Source organism: Colletotrichum spaethianum, assembly GCF_022836535.1.
Source record: "Colletotrichum spaethianum MAFF 239500 DNA, contig20, whole genome shotgun sequence".
Classification (NCBI taxonomy): Eukaryota; Fungi; Ascomycota; class Sordariomycetes; order Glomerellales; family Glomerellaceae; genus Colletotrichum; species Colletotrichum spaethianum.
The window spans coordinates 685,803-706,298 of NW_026054790.1; the positions used below are offsets into that span (position 1 = coordinate 685,803).

At 50.8% G+C, this 20,496-nt stretch overlaps 4 protein-coding genes across 4 annotated transcripts; 2 read left to right on the forward strand and 2 right to left on the reverse strand.

Annotated features, from left to right (window-relative positions):
- Window positions 1–2,529: 2,529 nt before the first annotated feature.
- On the forward strand, window positions 2,530–4,458 carry ColSpa_07881 (peptide transporter PTR2; the record flags this gene model as incomplete). Its single annotated transcript, XM_049274093.1, has 3 exons — window positions 2,530–2,533; window positions 2,597–4,004; window positions 4,062–4,458. The coding sequence occupies 3 exons, from the start codon at window positions 2,530–2,532 to the stop codon at window positions 4,456–4,458; spliced, it is 1,809 nt and encodes a 602-aa protein (XP_049130050.1).
- Window positions 4,459–6,208: 1,750 nt separating this feature from the next.
- Window positions 6,209–7,831, reverse strand: ColSpa_07882 (glutarate-semialdehyde dehydrogenase DavD; the record flags this gene model as incomplete). The annotated part of the gene is made up of 3 exons (XM_049274094.1): window positions 6,209–7,211; window positions 7,279–7,754; window positions 7,808–7,831. 3 exons carry the CDS (start codon window positions 7,829–7,831, stop codon window positions 6,209–6,211), a joined length of 1,503 nt encoding a protein of 500 aa, XP_049130051.1.
- Window positions 7,832–8,366: 535 nt separating this feature from the next.
- ColSpa_07883 (cytochrome P450 monooxygenase TRI1) lies at window positions 8,367–10,204 on the reverse strand (the record flags this gene model as incomplete). The annotated part of the gene is made up of 5 exons (XM_049274095.1): window positions 8,367–8,794; window positions 8,865–9,473; window positions 9,525–9,593; window positions 9,661–9,760; window positions 9,839–10,204. 5 exons carry the CDS (start codon window positions 10,202–10,204, stop codon window positions 8,367–8,369), a joined length of 1,572 nt encoding a protein of 523 aa, XP_049130052.1.
- An 8,213-nt stretch (window positions 10,205–18,417) lies between these two features.
- Window positions 18,418–19,473, forward strand: ColSpa_07884 (uncharacterized protein; the record flags this gene model as incomplete). Its single annotated transcript, XM_049274096.1, has 1 exon — window positions 18,418–19,473. The coding sequence occupies one exon, from the start codon at window positions 18,418–18,420 to the stop codon at window positions 19,471–19,473; it is 1,056 nt and encodes a 351-aa protein (XP_049130053.1).
- Window positions 19,474–20,496: the final 1,023 nt, after the last annotated feature.

The following is a 20,496-nucleotide window of genomic DNA, read 5'->3' on the forward strand; positions in this document are numbered from 1 at the left end:
GGCAATATATCAACTTGAGACCTGTCTGTGAGGTCAGCTGTTGGCGTACATGTACAAGGGTACAGCTCGAAGTGTCTGATTTCTGAACTGTGTGCGCGGCAAGTGATCTCAAACATTGGCTTTAGTGATGAATACAAAATATTCCTAGAACTACTTGCATCGATGCCCGTTTGTACCCATTATGGGTTGAAAATGGGTAAAATTTCCGGAAAGGAGCAGAAAGATATGTTGTCCTTCAGAAGCCTTCTAATAAAACAATGTAAGGTTTAAGATAAAGCAGCGCATTGCTGAGGGTTCTTGAGTGTAGGTTCATGTCGATAGCTTGCGAGTGCACACTGTACATTTCAAAATACGATGACAGTGCGTGATGTGTGTCGAATCCGTCATAACATTACCCAGGGCATGGACTATCCTATCGTGGACTTCATGATGCTGTAGCTGAACCGACATTCGAATAGGGAGAAGTGAACAAGAACCAGAAAAACATAGAAAAAAAATTAAACATCACTCTCTATTGCCAGCAGAGTATCTTACTATGACCACCGAACGTGTCTTCCCTTATCAATGTCTTCTTCTTTTCTCTCTCTTTTTCCTTGATTATTTTTTTTGTGGCTTCCTGCAGTGGACACTGACACGACTGAGGACGTTGCAGCGGAACATGCGACTGATTGCACGCGACTTCAGTATCAACGGAATAGCATCTACTGCTTTGATAAGGATTCCTGTTGACTTCAACAGACTTTGATCCACACAGATGTACAGATTTGTTCTCAAGGTCCCAAATTTGTAGACGTTAGGTTCGCATCAGCGAGCTTTTGTCATCATTGCCTTAGGTCTCTAAGTGATACAGCAGCTCCAAAAACCAGCAATGTCCTGGGAGTCTCTTTCCGTTCAGTGAAACGCAATGTATCGGCTTCTCAAGATGGTAAAATCAGCGGGACTCGTCATAAACTAAGCTGTCGTATGAGCGGCCGGAAATGCAAAAGACTGGTGGGGTTTTAGTATCGGGGAATTATTTGCATCTGTGTCTTTCTTTGACACCCGAGTTGAAAGTAACAAAGTACGAGGCGTCTATTACCATATCCATTGATTCTTTAAGGTACGCCTCTGCTTTGCTACTGTGCTAAGCAAGATGGTGTTCCGCCATCGACAGCGACGGCAATGTTAATGACTGTAGGACAAATGAACGATGAACGTACACCTGCTCATCCCACTGAGTGCGTTGTTCTTAAGTACCTTCACACTGCTCCCGCAGTTGCTTTTTATGGATACAAGAATGTCGAGCTCAGATCATAGAGCAGGGCAGAACTTTGTATTTGGGGACCCTTCAGTATATCCAGTCTACTGCTGTGCGTCAAGTCAGAGGAAAAAGGAGTTTGTTATGAGTTATATAACAGTGTGGGGGTTCGTTCAAGATTTTCGCGGCCAAGCGTTTGGCAAAGTCAAAGATTGTGCGAGAATTGTTCAACCAGTGACAAGGACAAGAAGCACTGCGTTTCTGTTAGTTGAATGACTCAGTGAACACCGGCTGCGGAGAGATCAGTCTGAAGCGAAACAATGATGGCGACAGTTTAGACGTTTTTATTTGCACCTCGGCATACCGATCACGACAGGCTTTCAAAGGTCGGGTTGGAATATCTGTTACGCAACGAGAGCCGGGGTTGAAGCTGGGTGGACTATGGCGACATCGCAAGTTTTCACAATAGCTCGCCAGACTAAGCTCGAACACCCATACAAGGCCAACAAGAAGCTTTCGGTCGTCCCGTCCGATTGCCAATAACGGTAAGGAGATAGGCCCATCAAACTTATCCCTTGGAAGTGCTGGGTGCACTTGTTGGACGTTGTACGTTATCTACCCCACCTTTCGCAATCACGCAATCAGTATCTCTGTATCGTGCCATGGAGAGTCGGCTGAGAAAAACCGACCGAGTTTGGTGAAATCGGCCCGCCTCCATACTTATCCACTGCAGGCTTAGGATCCACGGCAGTCGGGGAAGTGGGCAACGTAACAATGGCCCGCCCTTGCCGTTCCCCTCAGATACGTATTGATATCTTGAGAACAGCTGATTCGGTGTACGCCAACCTAATCTATTCTACTATAATACGCATCTTTGCAGATCAGAGATAGATCAATCATACAGCTGAACAGCGATGAATTTAAGGTCAAAAGAGATATCGTCGAGAGCCTGTGCGTGAACATACCCATATGCCTGGACCGGGATGTGGATGGAGTCTGATGGCAATGTCGCAACAAGCTTCCATAAGCTCGCGATCAATCTTGGCTCAATCTTGGCCCCGCCTTGGCCTCTGGGCAAGGCGCTGGTTCCTGATGCGGTTGAGTGTGATGGGGCAGCCAAGGTTAGCAATCCAGGGTCATTTCTAGTAATGCAACCTTACGGACGTCTCATAGATAACATATCAGGGAAGGAGGAGACAACTGTCAAGACCCGAACTTTTTGTTCTTCAACTCTCATTCGGTTTCTCTTTCATCCTTTGCTGCCAAACCAACAAAGATCGAAGCTGAACATCATGGGTAAGTCTTTCCCATGCAAGTTTGACAAGCGTCTGAGCATCCCGGACTAATATGCTTTTGCAGCTGAGAACGTCGTTGGCCTTAACGTACACAAAGTCGTCGAGCCCGACTCCGACCAAGGCGTACATCCCGAAAAGAAGCAACATGTCAGCGCCCTTGATGTAGAGTCTCAACCAAACTCTCTTGAGCAAACAAGCTCTATATTGGACGATGTGTCCTATCCGGCCCCGACGGAGGAGGAGCGCTCGACTTTGCGCAAAGTCGCCGACTCGATTCCCGTAACAGCATGGTCACTCTGTGTAGTAGAGATGGCCGAGAGAGCATCATTCTATGGCGTCAAGGCAGCCTTCAACAACTACCTTCAGTTTCCCCTCCCCGAAGGCGGCCCTGGCACTGGTGCCATCGACCCCTCTAAGCCCAACTCCCATGCCGGCGCTCTCGGCCTCGGGCTTCAAACAGCCTCAGCATTAGGGCTACTGTTCACGTTCCTGGCCTATTTCATCCCAATCTTTGGCGCTTGGATTGCAGACGTCAAGATTGGTAGATACAAAGCCATAGCATTGGGTGTGGTCATCGGGGGTATCTCCCATGTCATCATGGTCGGCGGTGCTGCCCCCTCTGTCTTGCAGGGCAGCAAAGCAGGCGCCGTTGCTGTTTTCCTCATCAGCTACTTCCTCCTGGCCATTGGGGCGGGTATCTTTAAGCCCAATGTCGCACCGACTGTTATCGACCAGTACAAGCACCAGCGGGAATATACCAAGGTGCTTAAGTCTGGAGAGAAGGTTATTGTCGACCCTGAGACCACTATCAACCACATCATGTTAATCTTCTACGCCTTCATCAACGTCGGCGCCTTTTTCTCCATCGCGGTCGTCTACATCGAGAAGTACCACAGCTTTTGGCTAGCTTATCTCGTGCCCGGAATTGTGTATTTCCTCTTGCCGGTCTTGCTTGCCGCCACATACAAGCGCACAGTCAGAATCCCTCCCCAAGGCTCCGACCTCAATCGCTTTGTCAAGATCACTACCACAGGAATCAAGGCTAGCAAGGGCAACATTTTCTCAAAAAACTTCTGGCAGAACATCAAGCCTACAACCCTGGCAGAGCGAGGGGTCCATGTTAGCTACTCGGAGAAGGATGTTGATGATGCACGCCGCACGTGGCAAGCTGTTCAGATCTTCCTGTACATCCCTGTCTGGTACTTGAACGATGGTGGCGTCGGCAACGTGCAGAGCAACCAGGGAGCAGCGATGACATCTGACGGCGCACCTAACGACTTGCTCAGTCATTTCAACCCTTTGGTCATCATCATCTTCTCCCCGTTTATGGCAAACGTCGTGTACCCCTTCCTTGAGCGCAGAAACATCAAAATCGGTCGTATCAGCAGAATGACGATAGGGTTCGTTCTTGCTACCATCTCATCCGTCATTGGTGCGTTGGTTCAATGGCGTGTATACGAGACAAGCCCTTGGTAAGTGTTTGGCTCTCTTAGTTGCAACCCAAAGACATTGCTAACATAGCCTCACAGTGGCTACTATGCCAGTGACTGCAATGACGTCTCACCCCTCTCTATTTGGTGGCAGATCCCTAATGTCGCCCTTGGCGCCATGTCTGAGATTTTTGTCAATGTTACAGCCTACGAGCTGGCGTACGCTCGTGCTCCCGAGCACATGAGATCAACTGTCGTTGCTCTCTTTCTGTTCATGACTGCTTTGAGCAGTGCAATGGGCCAAATCCTGCTCCCCTCTATCGCGGACCCAACTCTCATATGGGCCTGGGCGGCTCCCGGTATCGCCCTCTTCGTCCAAACTATCGTGTTCTGGTACAGACATCGCCACCTCAACGATGATGTTTTTATGACCTACAAGGAGGACTTTGAGAGCGTGAGATCAAATGAGAAGATCGTTGACAAAGAGGAAAAGTGAGGATTACTATACTAGTGGTAATGGTCAGAGTTTGGAGCCTTTCTTGATTGATCTTCCGTCGTGATCAACCAGTATTCCAACAAATGGCAAGCCAAACAAAATATCTAGCGCTGGATTAATTCTAACAGCTGACGAAGCCCATGGATAACAACCTCAAATTAGTTAACTATACCGAAGGTGAACACAGAATGCCTACCTTGTGAAAGCCTTAACGACAAAGATAATTAGCTCACAGATAGCAAACCATCAAGAAGGACATCGTTAACCACATTGAAATATTGTGAAATTGACGATAACACCAATTTTTGCTTGATTTGGGTTAAAAATAACGCTAACAGCTCTTATCGTTGTGTACCCCTCTGTATATGCCTATGTAGTGACTTTGAAGTAGCTGCCTACTCTTGGACGTCCAAGAGAACCATTGTGGGCTTGATCGGGATACAGAGGAGAAATTCAGAAAAGTTTGAATTCCACACCAAGAGAAGAAGCTGATATGCAATACATCATTCGTTACCCTCTCAGTTTCTGTGCACACCTTTTCGGACTGTAGTTGCATATGTGGGTTAGTGACAGAACAGGCTATATTTGCGTGAAACTTGCCACATTGATGCAGCGAGCACGGTGCACGTGAAAGCACCCACTCTGTGCTGTCGACCACGATTTCCACAACCTGAGTTCTCTGGCTTAATAACCAGGAATAGTCATCATCAAACAGTTTGCGTTAAGCTGTATGTGTAGTCTTTTTTTTTCTTGTCCGCCGTCAACGGGATGCTTAAAGACCATGAAGTGCTACGTGGGGCAAGTCTCGTCGCTTGATACCATTTAAGGGGTATTCAAACCAGTGTTTGCGTAAGATTTGTCAGACAATGGACCAGGAACAGGCTTATAACTCTCGTATGATCAGCAGATCACAGGCCGTCCATAGATCCGAAGCCCCGCAAATTGTCATTGTCTCACGGCACAGTCTCCGAAACAAGTATCACCTGTCGACCAGGCGGTGTCAGTCGTGCCCGTCAACCAGGTTGGTAATTCAAGGCGACCCCCAAGAGACTTTAGATTTAGAGAGACAACTTTGTAGTTTTTACGTTTGTATGAAAACAAGCTTTGTGATTGCGCGAAGAGTTTAAGAGAGCGCGACTTGCCAGTCCGAGCCACTTTTCGTCTCCGGAGCCCAACAATCTACACAAGGAGCTAGCCAAAAGAACCGTCGTCTTTCTGAACCATGCGGCTCCGCTACTTTGCTTTCGCCGTTTTTCTGACATCAGATGGTGCTTTTGCGGGTGAGTGTCTCTGCTCCAGTATCTACAGCTGTTGTCTTACACGGGCTGACGATTTTATAGCACCGAGGCGACGAGGCGAAGCCCTTCCAATCACCCTCATTCCTCGAGAGCTCAAAGGGTTTGCAAATGCAAAGCAACCATCCGCTCAACAGATTGCCGCGAACGGACGGGTATGCGGAGATGCAGTGAAGCAAGGTGTATGCGACAATGGCAGATGCGGCAACTTCGTCGCCCCCACCGGATTTGAAGTAATACCTACTGCCGAATCGCAGTGTCTAGATTCGAGTATCCCATAATGCCTACATGTTTGAAAACAGCGCCGTTTCTTTCACCCTTCGTCCTTCATTATTACATGGTGCGCATCGACTTTTGATTGTATCTATTGCCAGCCGAACATTTAAGAGCGCCGAGATTACTACATACACATAATATCAAAAGTGTTTGGATCCTAGAAATTATTCGCTATACCTTTAGTAATGGCCCTCCAAGGTCATGGTGACAGTCTTGGAAACGATGTACTCCTCAATAGCTACGTCCTTACCGGACTCCTTCCCATACCCGGAGAGCTTTATGCCACCAAAAGGTGACTCTGCAGCTGACGAATTGCCAGTGTTCATCCCGATCATGCCCGCCTCAAGCTTTTCCATTAGTCGCCACGTACGATCCGTATTTTTTGTGAAAAAGTAGCTCGCAAGACCCATACTTGTGTCATTGGCCCACTGGATTGCCTCATCCTCGGTCAAGAAACGATAAACTCCCAAGACCGGGGCAAACGTTTCTTCTCTACTGATGAGCATGGATTGCTTCATGTCGCGTAAGATAGTTGGCTCATGAAAATATCCAGCTTCCATGCCAACATCTCTCCCCACACGGCCACCATGGATAATCTTTGCGCCGGCCTCCACAGCATCCTTGACATGAGCTTGCGCTTTGGGGATGGCGCGAGGTGTCGTCAGAGGACCCATGGTGGTGCTGGGTTCGGATCCATGTCCCATCTTGATCTTTCTGGTACGCTCAACGAGTTTCTCGAGGAATTCTTCGTAGATGCCATCCTGAACATACACCCTGTTTGCGGTGATGCATGCCTGGCCTGCGTGTCTCCATTTAAGTGCAAGTAGCTGTTCAAGAGCCTGTTCCTGGTTGCAGTCATCAAAGACAATGAATGGGCAGTTTCCACCAAGTTCCAAAGTGACCTTTTTGAGCCCTTCGGCACAGTGCTTAGCGATCAGACTGCCAATGCTCGTGGACCCGGTGAATGACACCTTTTTCGTCAGAGGGTGCTTGCAGAGTGCCTCTGCAACCTCCGGGGTATTGTCCAATGAAGTCGTAATGACATTGAAAACACCCGGACCAAACCCAGCCTTTGTGGCTAGGTTTGCGAGAATGAGACAAGTTAGAGGAGTCTCAGGAGAGGGCTTAGCGATCATGGTACAACCTGCTGCTAGCGCGGCGCCAGCTTTGCGCAGAATCATACTTCCAAATAGTCAGTATATGATACCGCTACACCAATTTAACAGAAAGAACAGACGCACGCACGCACGCAATGGGAAAGTTCCAGGGAACAAGCGCAACCGCCACCCCGATCGGCTGCTTTATGATCAACACCCTCCTGTTAGGCGCAGATGGTGTCGAAATATTGCCTCGGATACGCTCGGCCTCACCAGCGAACCACCAAGTGAAGCCCAAGGCATAGTCGAGCTCGCCTTGCGCCTCGGCGAAAGGCTTTCCGGACTCGTGGGTCAATACCAAGGCTATATCGTCTCGGTTCTCACGGATAAGTCGATCCCATTCGAGGAGCTTCTTCGCGCGAGACCTTGGGTTTTCGAGTCGGTAAGTCTGGAATGCTTCGTGGGCCGACTTGATAACGGCGTCGACATCAGAGCGGTCGAAATCAGGGCTTGAAGCAAAGACTTTGCCGGTTCCTGGATCCTCAATGTCGAATCTTTTCTTAGAAGATGCTGCTACCCAAGACCCATGAACATAAGCATCAGTCTTGAGTAGATCGGGATTGGCAAGCTGGCATTTATTAGTAGACGGTTTCACCCGGAACAGATAAGCTGTCGACTGACTGTGAAGGGAAACTCGCGGGCCATCGTCGCTATCTTTGCCGATTCGCAATGATGGCAGCTAGCAGAATTAAATTAAAAAAAGGGAATCTTGGTTCCGAGACTAATCGGTCATCCAATTGACGGGTCGATAAAGCCTATAAATACTGGTGCGGAGAAATATAGCCGGCTTGGAGTGTTAGTTTGTCGCAACCCCGCACCCCAAGCCGTTCCACGTTGACCAATGTCTCGGATGACGACGTGTTACTTAAAAGTGTCTTTGCTATGACCAATAAACTAGAAAATGGCTTAAACTTGAGACTAATTTGGCACATTAGGCCTTCAAGAGCTGGGTAGACTTGCTATAAGCGAGAACATCGGTGGCTTTGAATGGTTCGGTCCGTGCCGCGGCAGATTTCCGTCCATAGCAGAATACCAAATAAGACGCACTACGTAGATGAACAGAAAATCGAATGAAGGGTTACCAGCTTTGACTCATTGATTTTATCTAATGTCTTCCAGTTTCATATCGCACCTTACGATTCTTTCTGTGTCTAGCGGCACACATTGCCAGAGTTCAAGCTCAGAGACTCATATCGATCTCGCCAGCGCGTCTACGAATTTCGAGTTCCAAGTGCGGGTTGAGCACAGGGTTGCCACCATAATCGGTAATATCAGTATTGGCACCAGCGGGTATCCTCCACTCATATTGTAGCAAGATGTGGGCGAGCGCGATCTTGATCTCGTTGGCGGCAAAGAAGCGTCCAGGGCAGGCATGCTTGCCGTGGCCAAAGCCAAGGTGCTCCGGGCTGGTACTGACAAGTTGCGACACATTCTCCTTGTTGGCTTGCTCCCGCATGCGGTAAAACCGGTACCCATCCCACTTATCTGGCTCCGGGTATACTTCAGGGTCCCAAAGGGCGTGTGAGGAGACACAGACAGGGGTTCCCGTTGGGATGAAGGTTCCGTCGGAAAGTGTCACGTCGGCAGTGGAGACTCGCTGCATACTTGCTGGAAGTGGAAAAGGGTGTCAGTTTGGTCATGCATGCCTTCAAAGATGGCCAGCGGTGGTGAGACTTACCAATCTGCAAAGGCTTGATGCGCTGGCTCTCCTTAATGACACTGTCGAGAAGCTTCATGCTGTACAGCGATGTTTTCTTCCAGCCACCATCCTTAAGCACATCCAAGACCTCCTTTTGCAAGTCCTTGATGATCTCGGGGTGCTTCGCCAAGTCAACTAGCACCTGACCCAATAGATCTGTTGTAGTATGAATGGCAACCGTTGATAGGAAAAGCTGACTAAGAGCCGGGTTGTGAGGCGTTCCTTTGGAGACCGAGGCTTGCTCAAACCACTCAATAGCGTCGTGATACTCGGGTACCGATCGACCTTCCGCAATAGCTTGGGCCTTCAGAGCGTGACGTTTGTCAACAATCGGCTTTATGATGGCAGTGGCTTCCTGGATCTGCTTGCGGGCGGACTGGCAGCCAGGGAGAAACCAGTGAACGAAGTTGCGGAGGAACGGAGGGTATTCACGGAGTCGATCGGCAGCAGTGAAACCATTGAGGGTATAGTTTTTGGTGATCTCAAGCCAGGATTTGTTGCGGCAGAGCTCTGTGCCCAAAAACACGCGCGAAGAGATACGAGCAATGAAGTGGAGGACAGTTGAGCGCATGGGGATCGCGTGCCAATCTACGCGAGTGTCAGTTGGCAGTCAGGTTTACACAGCAAATATTGTCTTACCTTTGTTTTCTGTGAAGATGTCTCGGAGGGCAAGAGACGTTTCGTCGGCCAAAGGCTCGGTTACCTTGGCTGTTGCAACAGTGTCAGCTCAATCCCGATGGTATCATGTAATCATCGCGTCCAAAGAAATCCGCACCTAGTTGTTTCGTCAGGTCCTTGTTGATGACGACCAAAGTGATGCTGTCGTGGTTCCCTTCAGCAAACGCGTTAAAACCGGGGTACTTTGTTTGGAAAAACTGTAAAGATGGCAGGTCAGAACCATTGTCATGCCCAGTTCTTTGCAGCAAAGTTCAAATGGGAAACGATTAGAATACTTCTTTGGAGAATTCAGTAAAGCTCAGGTTTTTGTGGTTGCGAATTTCGTTGGCCATTGATGGTGGCAGCACAATGGTTTCGCCCATGTCACTTATCAACCTCGTAGGCTTGTTCGGGTTTTTGCTGAACCATTGGCGCATGATACCTCTCGCATTGGTGAGATAATTCCTCTTCGGCCGGCTGTTAGTGAGCTCATATAGCTTCTTCTGGTTGATCGACGGGATGTTGAGCTTGGAGCCCTGTAGCGAGTAAATAAAAAAAATAATCAGAATAGTGGTAAAGAAGTAGGGTAGCGGTTTGGCCGAGGCATCGAAGGTGAATGCCCTGTCGTCCAGGAGGGATCGGATTGCATCGGTTCCGTCCATGGTCGAACAGGTTATACAAGAATGTTTTAGAAGGTTTCCGAGTGTGTTTAGTTCTTGAGGATGTAGTAGTCAACTGAGAAGTAGCCGCTGACAGGAACTAAGGATATATGTATGTGAGAATCAAAGGCGGCTAGCCATGCGACCTGTGAAGCGGATGCTGACAACTAAGTCGTAGCACGAACGGAAAACTACAACGGACAGTTCATCATCCCGCTAAACGCCGCGCGGGCGGAGGCTAGTTATTTCCCAGGGGTTTTAAACAGAAGCTGGAGCCGGCGTCTAATCCACAGTGACGACACAGTTGGTCCGCGGGATGCGAACGGGTTGCAGTTGCCGCATGTGGCCATCTTCGACTTTCCTGGCAGTGTCCAGATATGCCGCAGGGCCCATTTCATGTTCCACCATGAGGCAATGTAAAGATTATAGTTGGCTACAGGATCTCAGCCCCATAGCAACTTGTGCATCACGCTTGTAGGAGTAAGTGAAGCCTTTATGTGATTTCTATTCTTTTTCCTATAACGGCAGATAATATTATGACAACCCGCGCCGACGATAGTTGTACAGTGATGGAAAGGGAAAACTAGCTGATTAAATCGATATCAGTTCGGACCACAACGCGGAACACTCGTTCGGTCGATTGATGTATGATGGGCACCATCCGCACAGATGCTGTCAGTTGGGGTTCGTCTTTTTCTCGGTGCAAGCTTCCAACCCGTAATCCGTTGCCAACCATTTCACCATTTCGCATACGGATACCGGATACGAGGATGTAATGCATGAAGTCTTTGGGCACAGTTACACCCACATAGTCAGTTGGGTCTAACCAGTAACCCGTCTTTTTCCTGTGCCTATGCATGAGAAGATCCACACGGGAACTCCCTGAGCCAAGCCTTCCCGAGCCTTAAACCCATACTCGTTCTAACCACGAACCGATGCGGAAATCTTTGGAGCTCCACATGGAGAAGCGGACCGACGATCACTTTGTCTCAGACTTCTTGTCAGGACACCGACCTCTCAATCCAACGGCCAGAGGCCGCTGATTCAGCGGCTCATCCGGGTGAGTCAGCTATCCAGCCTCTCGTTCCACCATGCTTGAGACATCGGGTCCTTACTACAGCCCGTTGTTCCCGAACTTCCCCGCACATAGGTCATCCCCATTAGGTAGTTGTAATAGCCTCATAACCAACGGGCGATCCCACCACCCACTTCCGAGATTTGTGCAGCGTCGGAGAAAACCCACATTGGACTTACTAGCATCAGCTAGTTGATGCATCTGGTAGTTCTCGCCTAGGCTGCAGACGAATCTGGAACCTTTACCGCATGGCAAGAGGGTAATACATGATAGTATGATTTGGTAACCAATGTTGGCCTGAATGCCTCGTCATACCATAGTGGAGAATTTATGCACAATAATTTTATTCAAGCATCTTTAGAATAGGATTTCTATACATATTAGCACCGTTCATAATAGGTACCAGTCGTGGTTTATCCACGTAGTCGCGACTACTTCACGCTACATCAATGCTAAACAACTCAATCAGCATCTGCTACAGCATTAGTGCCAGGCCCAAAGTTCAAAAAAGTTCAATCGACTCTTCGATAAAGCACTATGGGTAGGAGATTAACGGATGGATTTCCGAGGCGCAACAACGCCCATGGCTACTGACATTCTCCGAGGGCTTCAAATTTCGCCTTATTATGTGCACTGCTACATGATTAATGAGCAGAATACCAACTATACGTATCCTCCTCCTTGCGTCATTTCCAAAAGAAAGCAAGCCACTTTGTCCCATGATGTCTTATTTATACTGTCCGCGCGAACAAGCGATGCAGTGTTGTTAAAAGAAACCCACAGTTCTCACGTAAGCCAGTTGCCCTCCAGCACCAAGAAGACTCTAAGGTGATTCATGGAAATTACAATGAAAACTATCGATTTCGTAAGGTAGCGACTAAATGAGACCACGATGTTGAGTGCTCATGGGTTCAATTTGACGCCGATGAGTTGTCACTAGCCTGACTATTCAAGCATTACTGAAGTAACTATCGAGCACCGAAATTTGATCTGCTCGCCTACATATTTGGAGTGGGTCTGTGAAAACAACGATACTGTCTTGAATTCGAGGCTAGCAAAAGAATGAATCTAAGCCGCGCTTGTCCGATCGATAAAACTACCACAAGAATGCATTTGTCGAGCTTTGTGTTTGACTGCTATGAATTGTTATTGGCGTAGATCAAACTGTTCCTGATTTAAGACTCAAGTTGACAAAGCCTTGGAATTTCCCATAGCGTTGATAATGACTTAGCCACTATTATAACATTTAGGAACATAAAGTCGCCGGAGGATGATTGAGTAATTTGTCTGTACCACGAAGCTAGTTAATGAAAGATAAGGTGAACTTTGCCTTTCAGATAACCAAAGTGCCAAACCATCGATGACTCTTACTTTAAATGCACTCGAGTTCCAAGAAAGGCTTCATTCCGAGATCCTACTTATGGATACGGAGAGAGTAGTCACTGTTCCTGCCGAGCCACAAGTGTTTCTGAGGTATTTGTGCTTGAAAAGTCGCAGTCCCCTCGCAGAAACACAACTCCTCATTAAGTAGTGAAACTATCGGCTTGTATGGGAAGAATCATCGTGTAAAGAGTGCATTTCTACTCGTAAATAGCTTTGCTGCTGCTCTAATCTGGGTACGGACTGTCCAGGTTTTCATTAGACGCCAAAATCGAATAACTATGTTTCATCTTGAAGTAAAATTCGCAGCGGTGTCTCATGCTCATCTTCAAGAGTTTCCCTACATACAAGACAATTGTAGAGCTCGTTTCGCGATGCAAGTGTAGTGCGGAATTGTGGAGCTTGAAAGGACCAAATGCAGACCGGGTGTCACGAAGCCCATGGTTTTGAAGATCAGAGTTTCTTGGACGAGAGTGTTTGCGACATGCACCTTGGATTTTGGGGTGCATTCTGAACCTGATTTGTCAGTCCATATTCTTTTGCTGGTTGGAAGTCTCTTGGAAAGGAGTCCAAGATAGAAGCCAAGAGCCGAAAACAAGTGTGCGTTCGTCATGTAGAAAAGAAACATAGCCCAGGATCTTTCGACCGATCGGACGTTAGCAAACCTCGTTAAACCATGTCCCAATCCGGCCTCATAGAGTGCTTTACCCCAAGTAACTAACTTACCGGGTTGTTTCTCTGATTCTTGAGTTGCTATGTTGGCAGTTTGGGCTTACCATCTCGTCTCATCAAGAGGATGGTTAAGGCGCGGAAGTCTATCAATGTCTAGGGATCCACTGCACAAACATTTTAGGGTCAGATATGAATCTAAGAAACGCTCCGAGCATCGAAATAACTACGCAAGCTAAGCGCGGAACCCCGTTCGTGGTAGTTAAGCTGTGACATGATGGCCAGCATAGCATCCAAGTGAAGTACAGTGTCCTTAGAGGAATCATGTAATGAAATATGGCAATCACCATGTTGTCTAATTGCAAGATATCATCAGTATGTTGAAACTCTCTGGAAGTAGACGAACTGAAGGATTGGACCGAGCTATGCTCTGCTTCAGGCCAAACCCAGGGCGTAGTCGGCTATCATGCTGAAGAAGAACCAATCTCAAAGCAAGGCGGGTGGGTGTCAGGGTGCGAAACCTATCAAACAGCCAAAGTAAAGATCAAGAATGATGTAAAACACAGAAGCTTGCGGGCACCGAGTAACATTGTGATTCATGTCCAGAGGCAAGCAAGAGATCAAGTCTCAAACGGAAGCGTGGTGATGGAACACAATACTTCCAGTCTGGGAGCACGAGTGGGGTGTCTTGAGTCTCTTGTTGCCACTTCTCAAAAATGCTGTGACCAACATAGAAGGAAGAGTGTGTATGCGCCAACGGCAGCCACGAAGTGAAACAGATAGACTCAAGACGAAGATCACAGACGAATATTCAATCCGAGTATACTTGCGGTTAAAGGATTGTCATTGTAACCCCCCCTCCCCCTTGATAAGAGGTTCGACATAGCAGCTTGCAAATTCAGACGAGTGCAGTGTTGTGTTTAAAAATATGGATGGAGACCGAGAGCGGGAAGAATAATACCGGTGTAAAGATCAGCCTCACTCATGGTAGGTCGCGAGGCAAGGCATCTTGGCAACATGGGCAAACTGAGTTTTCCGTTCTCGGGGCGAGGGCAATTGTTGGGATGTAAAGACGGGACTTTTGCTAATTACTACGATAGGACTAATCAACTGCGAAGCTACAAAACGCGATTGCTTGAATTAAGATATATGATGATAAGGACTCTGTGAGTCCTACAACAGCAAATTACCTCTGGTGAGTCGTCTTCTAGAAACTTGCTGGAATGCCGGCTCATTTGCATGATACATTGAGACCAAGAATAGTTCTATTCCTTGTCCTGAAACCAACCATCCATAAGTGCACGTGCCATGTTGTAAAGCCAGATGCCCCGGAAAACCCGCCTCCTGGTCGGACTCGTGGACCAGACTCGGAGATAGCCCTAGGAGTGGAGGGACCTTGTCCACGGGTACTGGACGTTGCTCCGCACCCGGAGCGCAAATCTGCCTCGTAAGGCTGTGGGAGGGATGACGGAATGCCGCATGTCTCTTGTTGCGGCTAGACCCTTCTGCGTGGGTAAGAGAGGCCAGAACTTTCTCTTCAACATCAGATGATGTTGATACTGGACCTTGCGTAGTATCTCTGTCAAATGACTTTGTGAAGCCACTCCTGCCTTTACGAGCGGCCTCCGGGAGCGGGATGGAAACGGCCCCCAAGACTTGGGGGCTGAGGAGGTGATCTCGTGCGGTGTTTGCTGTGTCCGGCTATGTACCGCACACGTCAAGGTATTGAATCCTACAGCCTTGCGTGAATTGCAATCAGCCGCCGCCTCTCGCCAGCAAGACGGTATCGAGGGAACGGGATAGCCGGTCGCGGCGAGACAATGTCGTCTATTTCCAGTCCACTTTGGCCGAATAGGAAGTAGATTGACTTCTGGACACGCACCGCAGTAACGGCGACGCGTCTATCGCCAGGCAGCGAGTGGCGAGCGGGCGGCGACCGGAGGGCGGAAACAGCAGCAGTGTCGCGGCAAAGGATCAAAGGGGTGTCATGAATATGTCTGGATGGGTTGACGCGTCCCAGTCCTGAAAGAGACGGCGGCCACCAGCCAATGGCAGAAGAGATAGTGGGCGCGAAGACACGAGCGAGGGAGAGTGGTTGCTGTACATCTAGGACTTCAGGACTCAACTCGAGACCCTTGTTCTAGCTATTCAATGTCCAGTCATAGAAGGAATTCTACTGCGTGACTTAAGATAGGCGTGTGTGTCAGGCCAGGCAGAAGTTTGAGGGAGCTGGGATATACGGAGCAGGTACGTACCGCTTCCCTTCCATGCAGCGGCCACTGCAAGCCAGCCGCATCGGGTGACCTCGACGCCGGGTTAGTCATCAAGGTGAAAGAGAGTACTCTGTACAGAGTATCGAATGGATATGTAGAAAGAGCTGTGAGCCTTGGGCTGTAAGTGACTGTTGCCTGCTGGCGGCGATTGAGACGAGCAGGTGGGGGAATAGCGGTGTGGAGATGACAGGAACGTACCTACCTCGAACTACCAAAGCAAGAACGGGGTCGGACACGGGAGTCTGTGTCACGTATCCGTACGGGAAAAAACGTCCACCACACACGTTTTCTCCTAGCCCGCCTCCACCTTCAACCCAGCGATGCACGATGCGCGGTGCGCTGCGATGCGATGCGATGCGATTGAACAATTCAAAAAAGCCTGTGCAGGCGACGTACTGCAATGCACCCCGCTCTGCTCGTCATTGACGAGCCAGCAAGCCCACGGTGATGGAATGACAAGCTTCTATCGGGTCCTCGTCTGCACGAAACAAGGCCTGGCTGCGTCGGTTGGCCCGAGCGAGAAGCAGGCTGTGGTGGCTGAGCTGGCCTTATCACGTTAAAGACGTGCACAGCCTTCGCAGCGGCTCCCTAACATCTGTCAAGACATGCGTCCTGAACGGATTCGACTGGCCCTGCTCCAACGAGCTCGACGCTTCGGCACGCTACGGGACAAGCGTTATCATCATCAACCTTGTCAAGCCATCAGTGGCTCCCCTTGCAGCCTGCAATCCTTCCATGGTGACGGCCACCGTACCCGTCGGATGGAGTTGATCGGACTGGCTCGCCGTCACTTTCGAGCACCGCCGTGGATCGATTGCCTCCATCGTGGCCTCATGCATACCCATAGTGCTCTCTGCAAGCCAATCGAGTGGGACACTCGACCGGCCCGTTTGGAAACAAACGGCGTTCTTGTCCACCCTATAGAAGCAGCAACGGACAAAGAGCTCGCATAAGGCCACACAGACGCAATGGTGACTCAGGTGTCATTTGTTCACTCTATCCGCGATCCTGCCCCTCACCGAATCCAACCGGGGTGACTGGCTGCGATCTCGACTGGACTGGACCCAGGACGAATGGAACCGTTGCGACTCGTAGACGATGGCGGCTGTCGCTTGTCCGATTAATTCAGCGGGAACGAACCACCAGAACAGATAGCGCGCCGGCCACCGTGTGTTTCAATTGCCGCTGTCCATGTCACCTTGGTCTTCTCTAAGGACCTATGGGTGGCCCGTCCCCTGGGTCAAGTAAATGACGACCTGGGGGTAACGTCGCGCTGGGTGCAAGCTGCAGCATTGCACTCTACAGTACCGTACACACTAAAATAGCATCATATCATGATCATTATTGTTTCGTCTTTTTGTCCGTACGATCGCCGTGGCCGTCATTTCCCACAGAAGGCTGCGACAGCCACCGGGAACAACCAACGGCGTCACGCAACCCTCACCTCGAGGTGAGCGTAAGAGGGATGGGAGGGCGCAAAGCAGAAAGTACGCCGTTGTGCTGTCCAACCTGTCGGTTCCCTCTCCATCCTTCGGTGGACCGGACACCGCCAGCAGTTCTCAGTGACAGCCACCGTCGCGGCGCATCCTGACTTTGATGGCCACACCTACTTGCCTTCAGATGCAAGGCCGCATTAGTGGGGACGACTGAGGACTCAACGCAAGAGACATCATGCGCGTCAACCTCTGGACCGTTCGACCTGTCAAAGGCCCTTGGCTCCCTCCAACGCCCTCCATTCGACGGCTTACGGTCACCCCCGGCGCCCTCCACAAAAGTCACTTGGCCAGCGCTCCGCCTCTACAATCCCAAGGGCCTCCAGTGACGAAAGGCTGTGAAACAGCACCTAATGTAGCCGGCCAGCGAGAGAGTGCGCGAGAGTGACATGGGGTGGGAAGAGCCAAAAGAGGCGCGGCACCATCTCAAGCGACTCCAACGACTCCCCACCTCTCAAGACGGACCCCTTGTGAGCACGAAAAAGGCTTAGCTGGGCCAAGCGAAAGACTCATCGGCCACTAGCAAGCCCACGAAGGCAGCAGTCTGACAGGGGACAAGCATGCAGGCGCAATGCACACTTGCAAGGCCTCAATCTCCACCATCCCACCACCACTTTGCAGCTGCTCGGTCCACGATGCTTGGGATGCGCCGTCCTGTCTTTGCGGCTGACGCTGGGTACTTGTCTACTCCCCCCCCCCCCCCCCCCCCTGCTCTCCCATGCCACCACCGTTCTGAGCGCGCTTCTTCGGACGATATTTAATTCAGACGCGGAATCTCTTTGAGACACCTTGTTCTTGCGCTGCTCGACATCTCCACTTGGACTATTTACACTTTGATACCCTCCTGCCCACAGCACACTGACACAGACCTGGTCGATCCACTCCCTACCTAAACTTAGGCAGAACTTGTTCGACATACTTCAACTCCTTACTGCGTACATCTTGCTTTCATCTGGTATATATCTTCACCCTCGCCCCTTTCTTTCCTTTCTCAACAGGCCAACCAACTTACACAACCAACACTCAGATCACACATCGCAACACTTCTCTCTTACACACTTGACTCGGCCCATTGGCACCGTCACATTGTCTTCCCACCGTACACCCGAAGCTCACTACCTCAACAACACCATCGTGCACAAGTATAAGTCTGGTCGTCCCGCCAACACCAGCCAGGAATCTCAACCTCGACCCCGTCTCTTGAGGACGCTATCCTCTCCTCAGTCGACCGACCCCGTGAAGCGAGTTCGCTTTGCTCCAGAGGTCGTCCAACCTTCACCACCAACCCCGCGCACGCCGCGCTCTCATACGTTTCAACCAAGCACCATGTGCACCACCGACATCTACACCGACGTCTACCCCGACGGCCGGAGGAGCGAGTACCAGGAGCCGAAGTATTGCACTCCTGCAACCCGCAACGGCCGCTTCTGCGCCAACCCCGTCGTCTACAACCACCCGCCTCGCGCGGTAGCTTACCCTTCACCTATCCCCGCTTATCCTGCTGCTGGAACTTCGTACCCCTTGCCTCACCAGATGCCGCCAACTCCTCCACTGGGCTCACCTCGAGGCACTTCTGGAGGCGCCGACGCAGACCGCACTCGTCGAGACTCTTCCTCCAGCGAGCGCAAACACCGGAAGTCAGGCATCTATGTCAACGGGCAGAAAGTCTTGGACCTTAACCGCAAGAACCGCTCACGTGCTGAGCGCATTGTCATCGTCGACTCCCCTCCTACCCCTCGCACACCTCCCAAGCAGTTCGCATCACCCTACTCGGCACCGCCCTCACCCGACGCCGGCGGCAACGGCCTCAACTTCCGCTACAGCCACGTCCCGCGCGACTCCCTCCGCCCCGTCATTGTGGACGAACGCACTCCTCGGTCAAAGGTAGAGATCGAGGTCATTGACAACGGCCATCGCCGTCACAACTCTTCCGACTCGCGACACAGCCACACCAGCGCCGACGACGAAGAGCGCCGGCGCCGGCGTCGCGAGAAGGAACGCGAGAAGGAGCGCAAGGAGCGCGAGGAGCGTGAGCGCCAGAAGGAAGAGGAGCGCCAGCAGCGCATCCGCTTGCAGATCGCCGCGCAGAACGCCAACATTGCCCGCCGCACCGCCGTTCCCCTCCAGCGCACATCAACGGGCTTTGGCCCCACGCTGGCCGACCAGCAGCGCGAGCAGGAACTCGTCGATGCCGTGCGCCGGATGGAGATTGCCGACCGCCGGGCACGTGAAGCGCGCGAGGCGCGCGAGAAGGAGGACGAGGACGAGGCCCAGCGCCGCCGGTTGAAGGAGCGCATGATGCCCCGTCGCCGGGCGACTGTGGGGCCGGGCAGCCGGAGGCCCCATGTCCACTACGACGATGGTGTCTACCGATGGGAATAAACGCCCGTTTAGACACAGATTTGTTATTCGATAAGCGACGTTTGCGCTTGAATATTTCTTTTGTCTGGAATTGTATAGATAGCCAGCGTTTTGCCTTTACTGCATGTACATACCCCTACAGGGGCGGGACTTGGATGGGGCCGCCGGGATGGCGATGGGATGATACCAACAACAGGACACTCGGGGGGAATACCTAGCATAGTTGATGAATCAAACAACAGCATCACGATTCATGAAAACCGCTCCTTCATTGGCGACAAGCCCTTTTGGCAACCACGCAAATTGGCATGATAAACAACAAAAGTCGAGGCCTTGTGATCGCGTATTCATGCATGTCTCACTCCTGCCCTGGTCGAGGGCGGACCCCGAGGCCTCGGCAGAGAGGCGAAAGCGACGCTCCTGTCTCGCCGATCGCACCACCACCCGGAACGCGATTGCGAGACATCTGCAGCGTCCCGTATCCGTGGCGTTTTATTGTTCGTTCATCCTAACTTTTCTTGCAGGCTGGGGGTGGGAGTATGTTTGTGGCGGGTCGTAGCGGGTGGTTGCTTCGGCCTGAGTCAAGACATCCAACATCTTCCACTTGCGGGATGCACGGAGAATGGGATTTTGAGGAAGCGCATCTGTCGCCCGTGTTTAAGCCAAGTCCCTCATTTCCCAATGTCGACGGGCTACACACTCTAGTCCTCGAGCTCTGCGTGAATTGTGAAAGTCCCGCGACAGCCTCGTTGGTGTTGATGAAGAAGCCTGAGGTTAGAGACGACACCGACAATCTCCATGGCGGGGTCGGCGCGGGGTCCTGACGGCGCAGTCCACATTGTTGCCTGGCTCCGCTTTGGACGATTCGCCATCGCTTTGACAGCTGCACGACATACCCAAAGTACCGTCGATTTAAGCAAACCGCGCCTATCGTCTCCTCGAGTAGAACGGCGCGCTTAGCAGAGGTCCGGCGAGGTTGATGCCTGCGCCCAGCGGAGACCGGAACAGGCAACCTCGCCAATCTATCGGCTCTGACACCTCGCT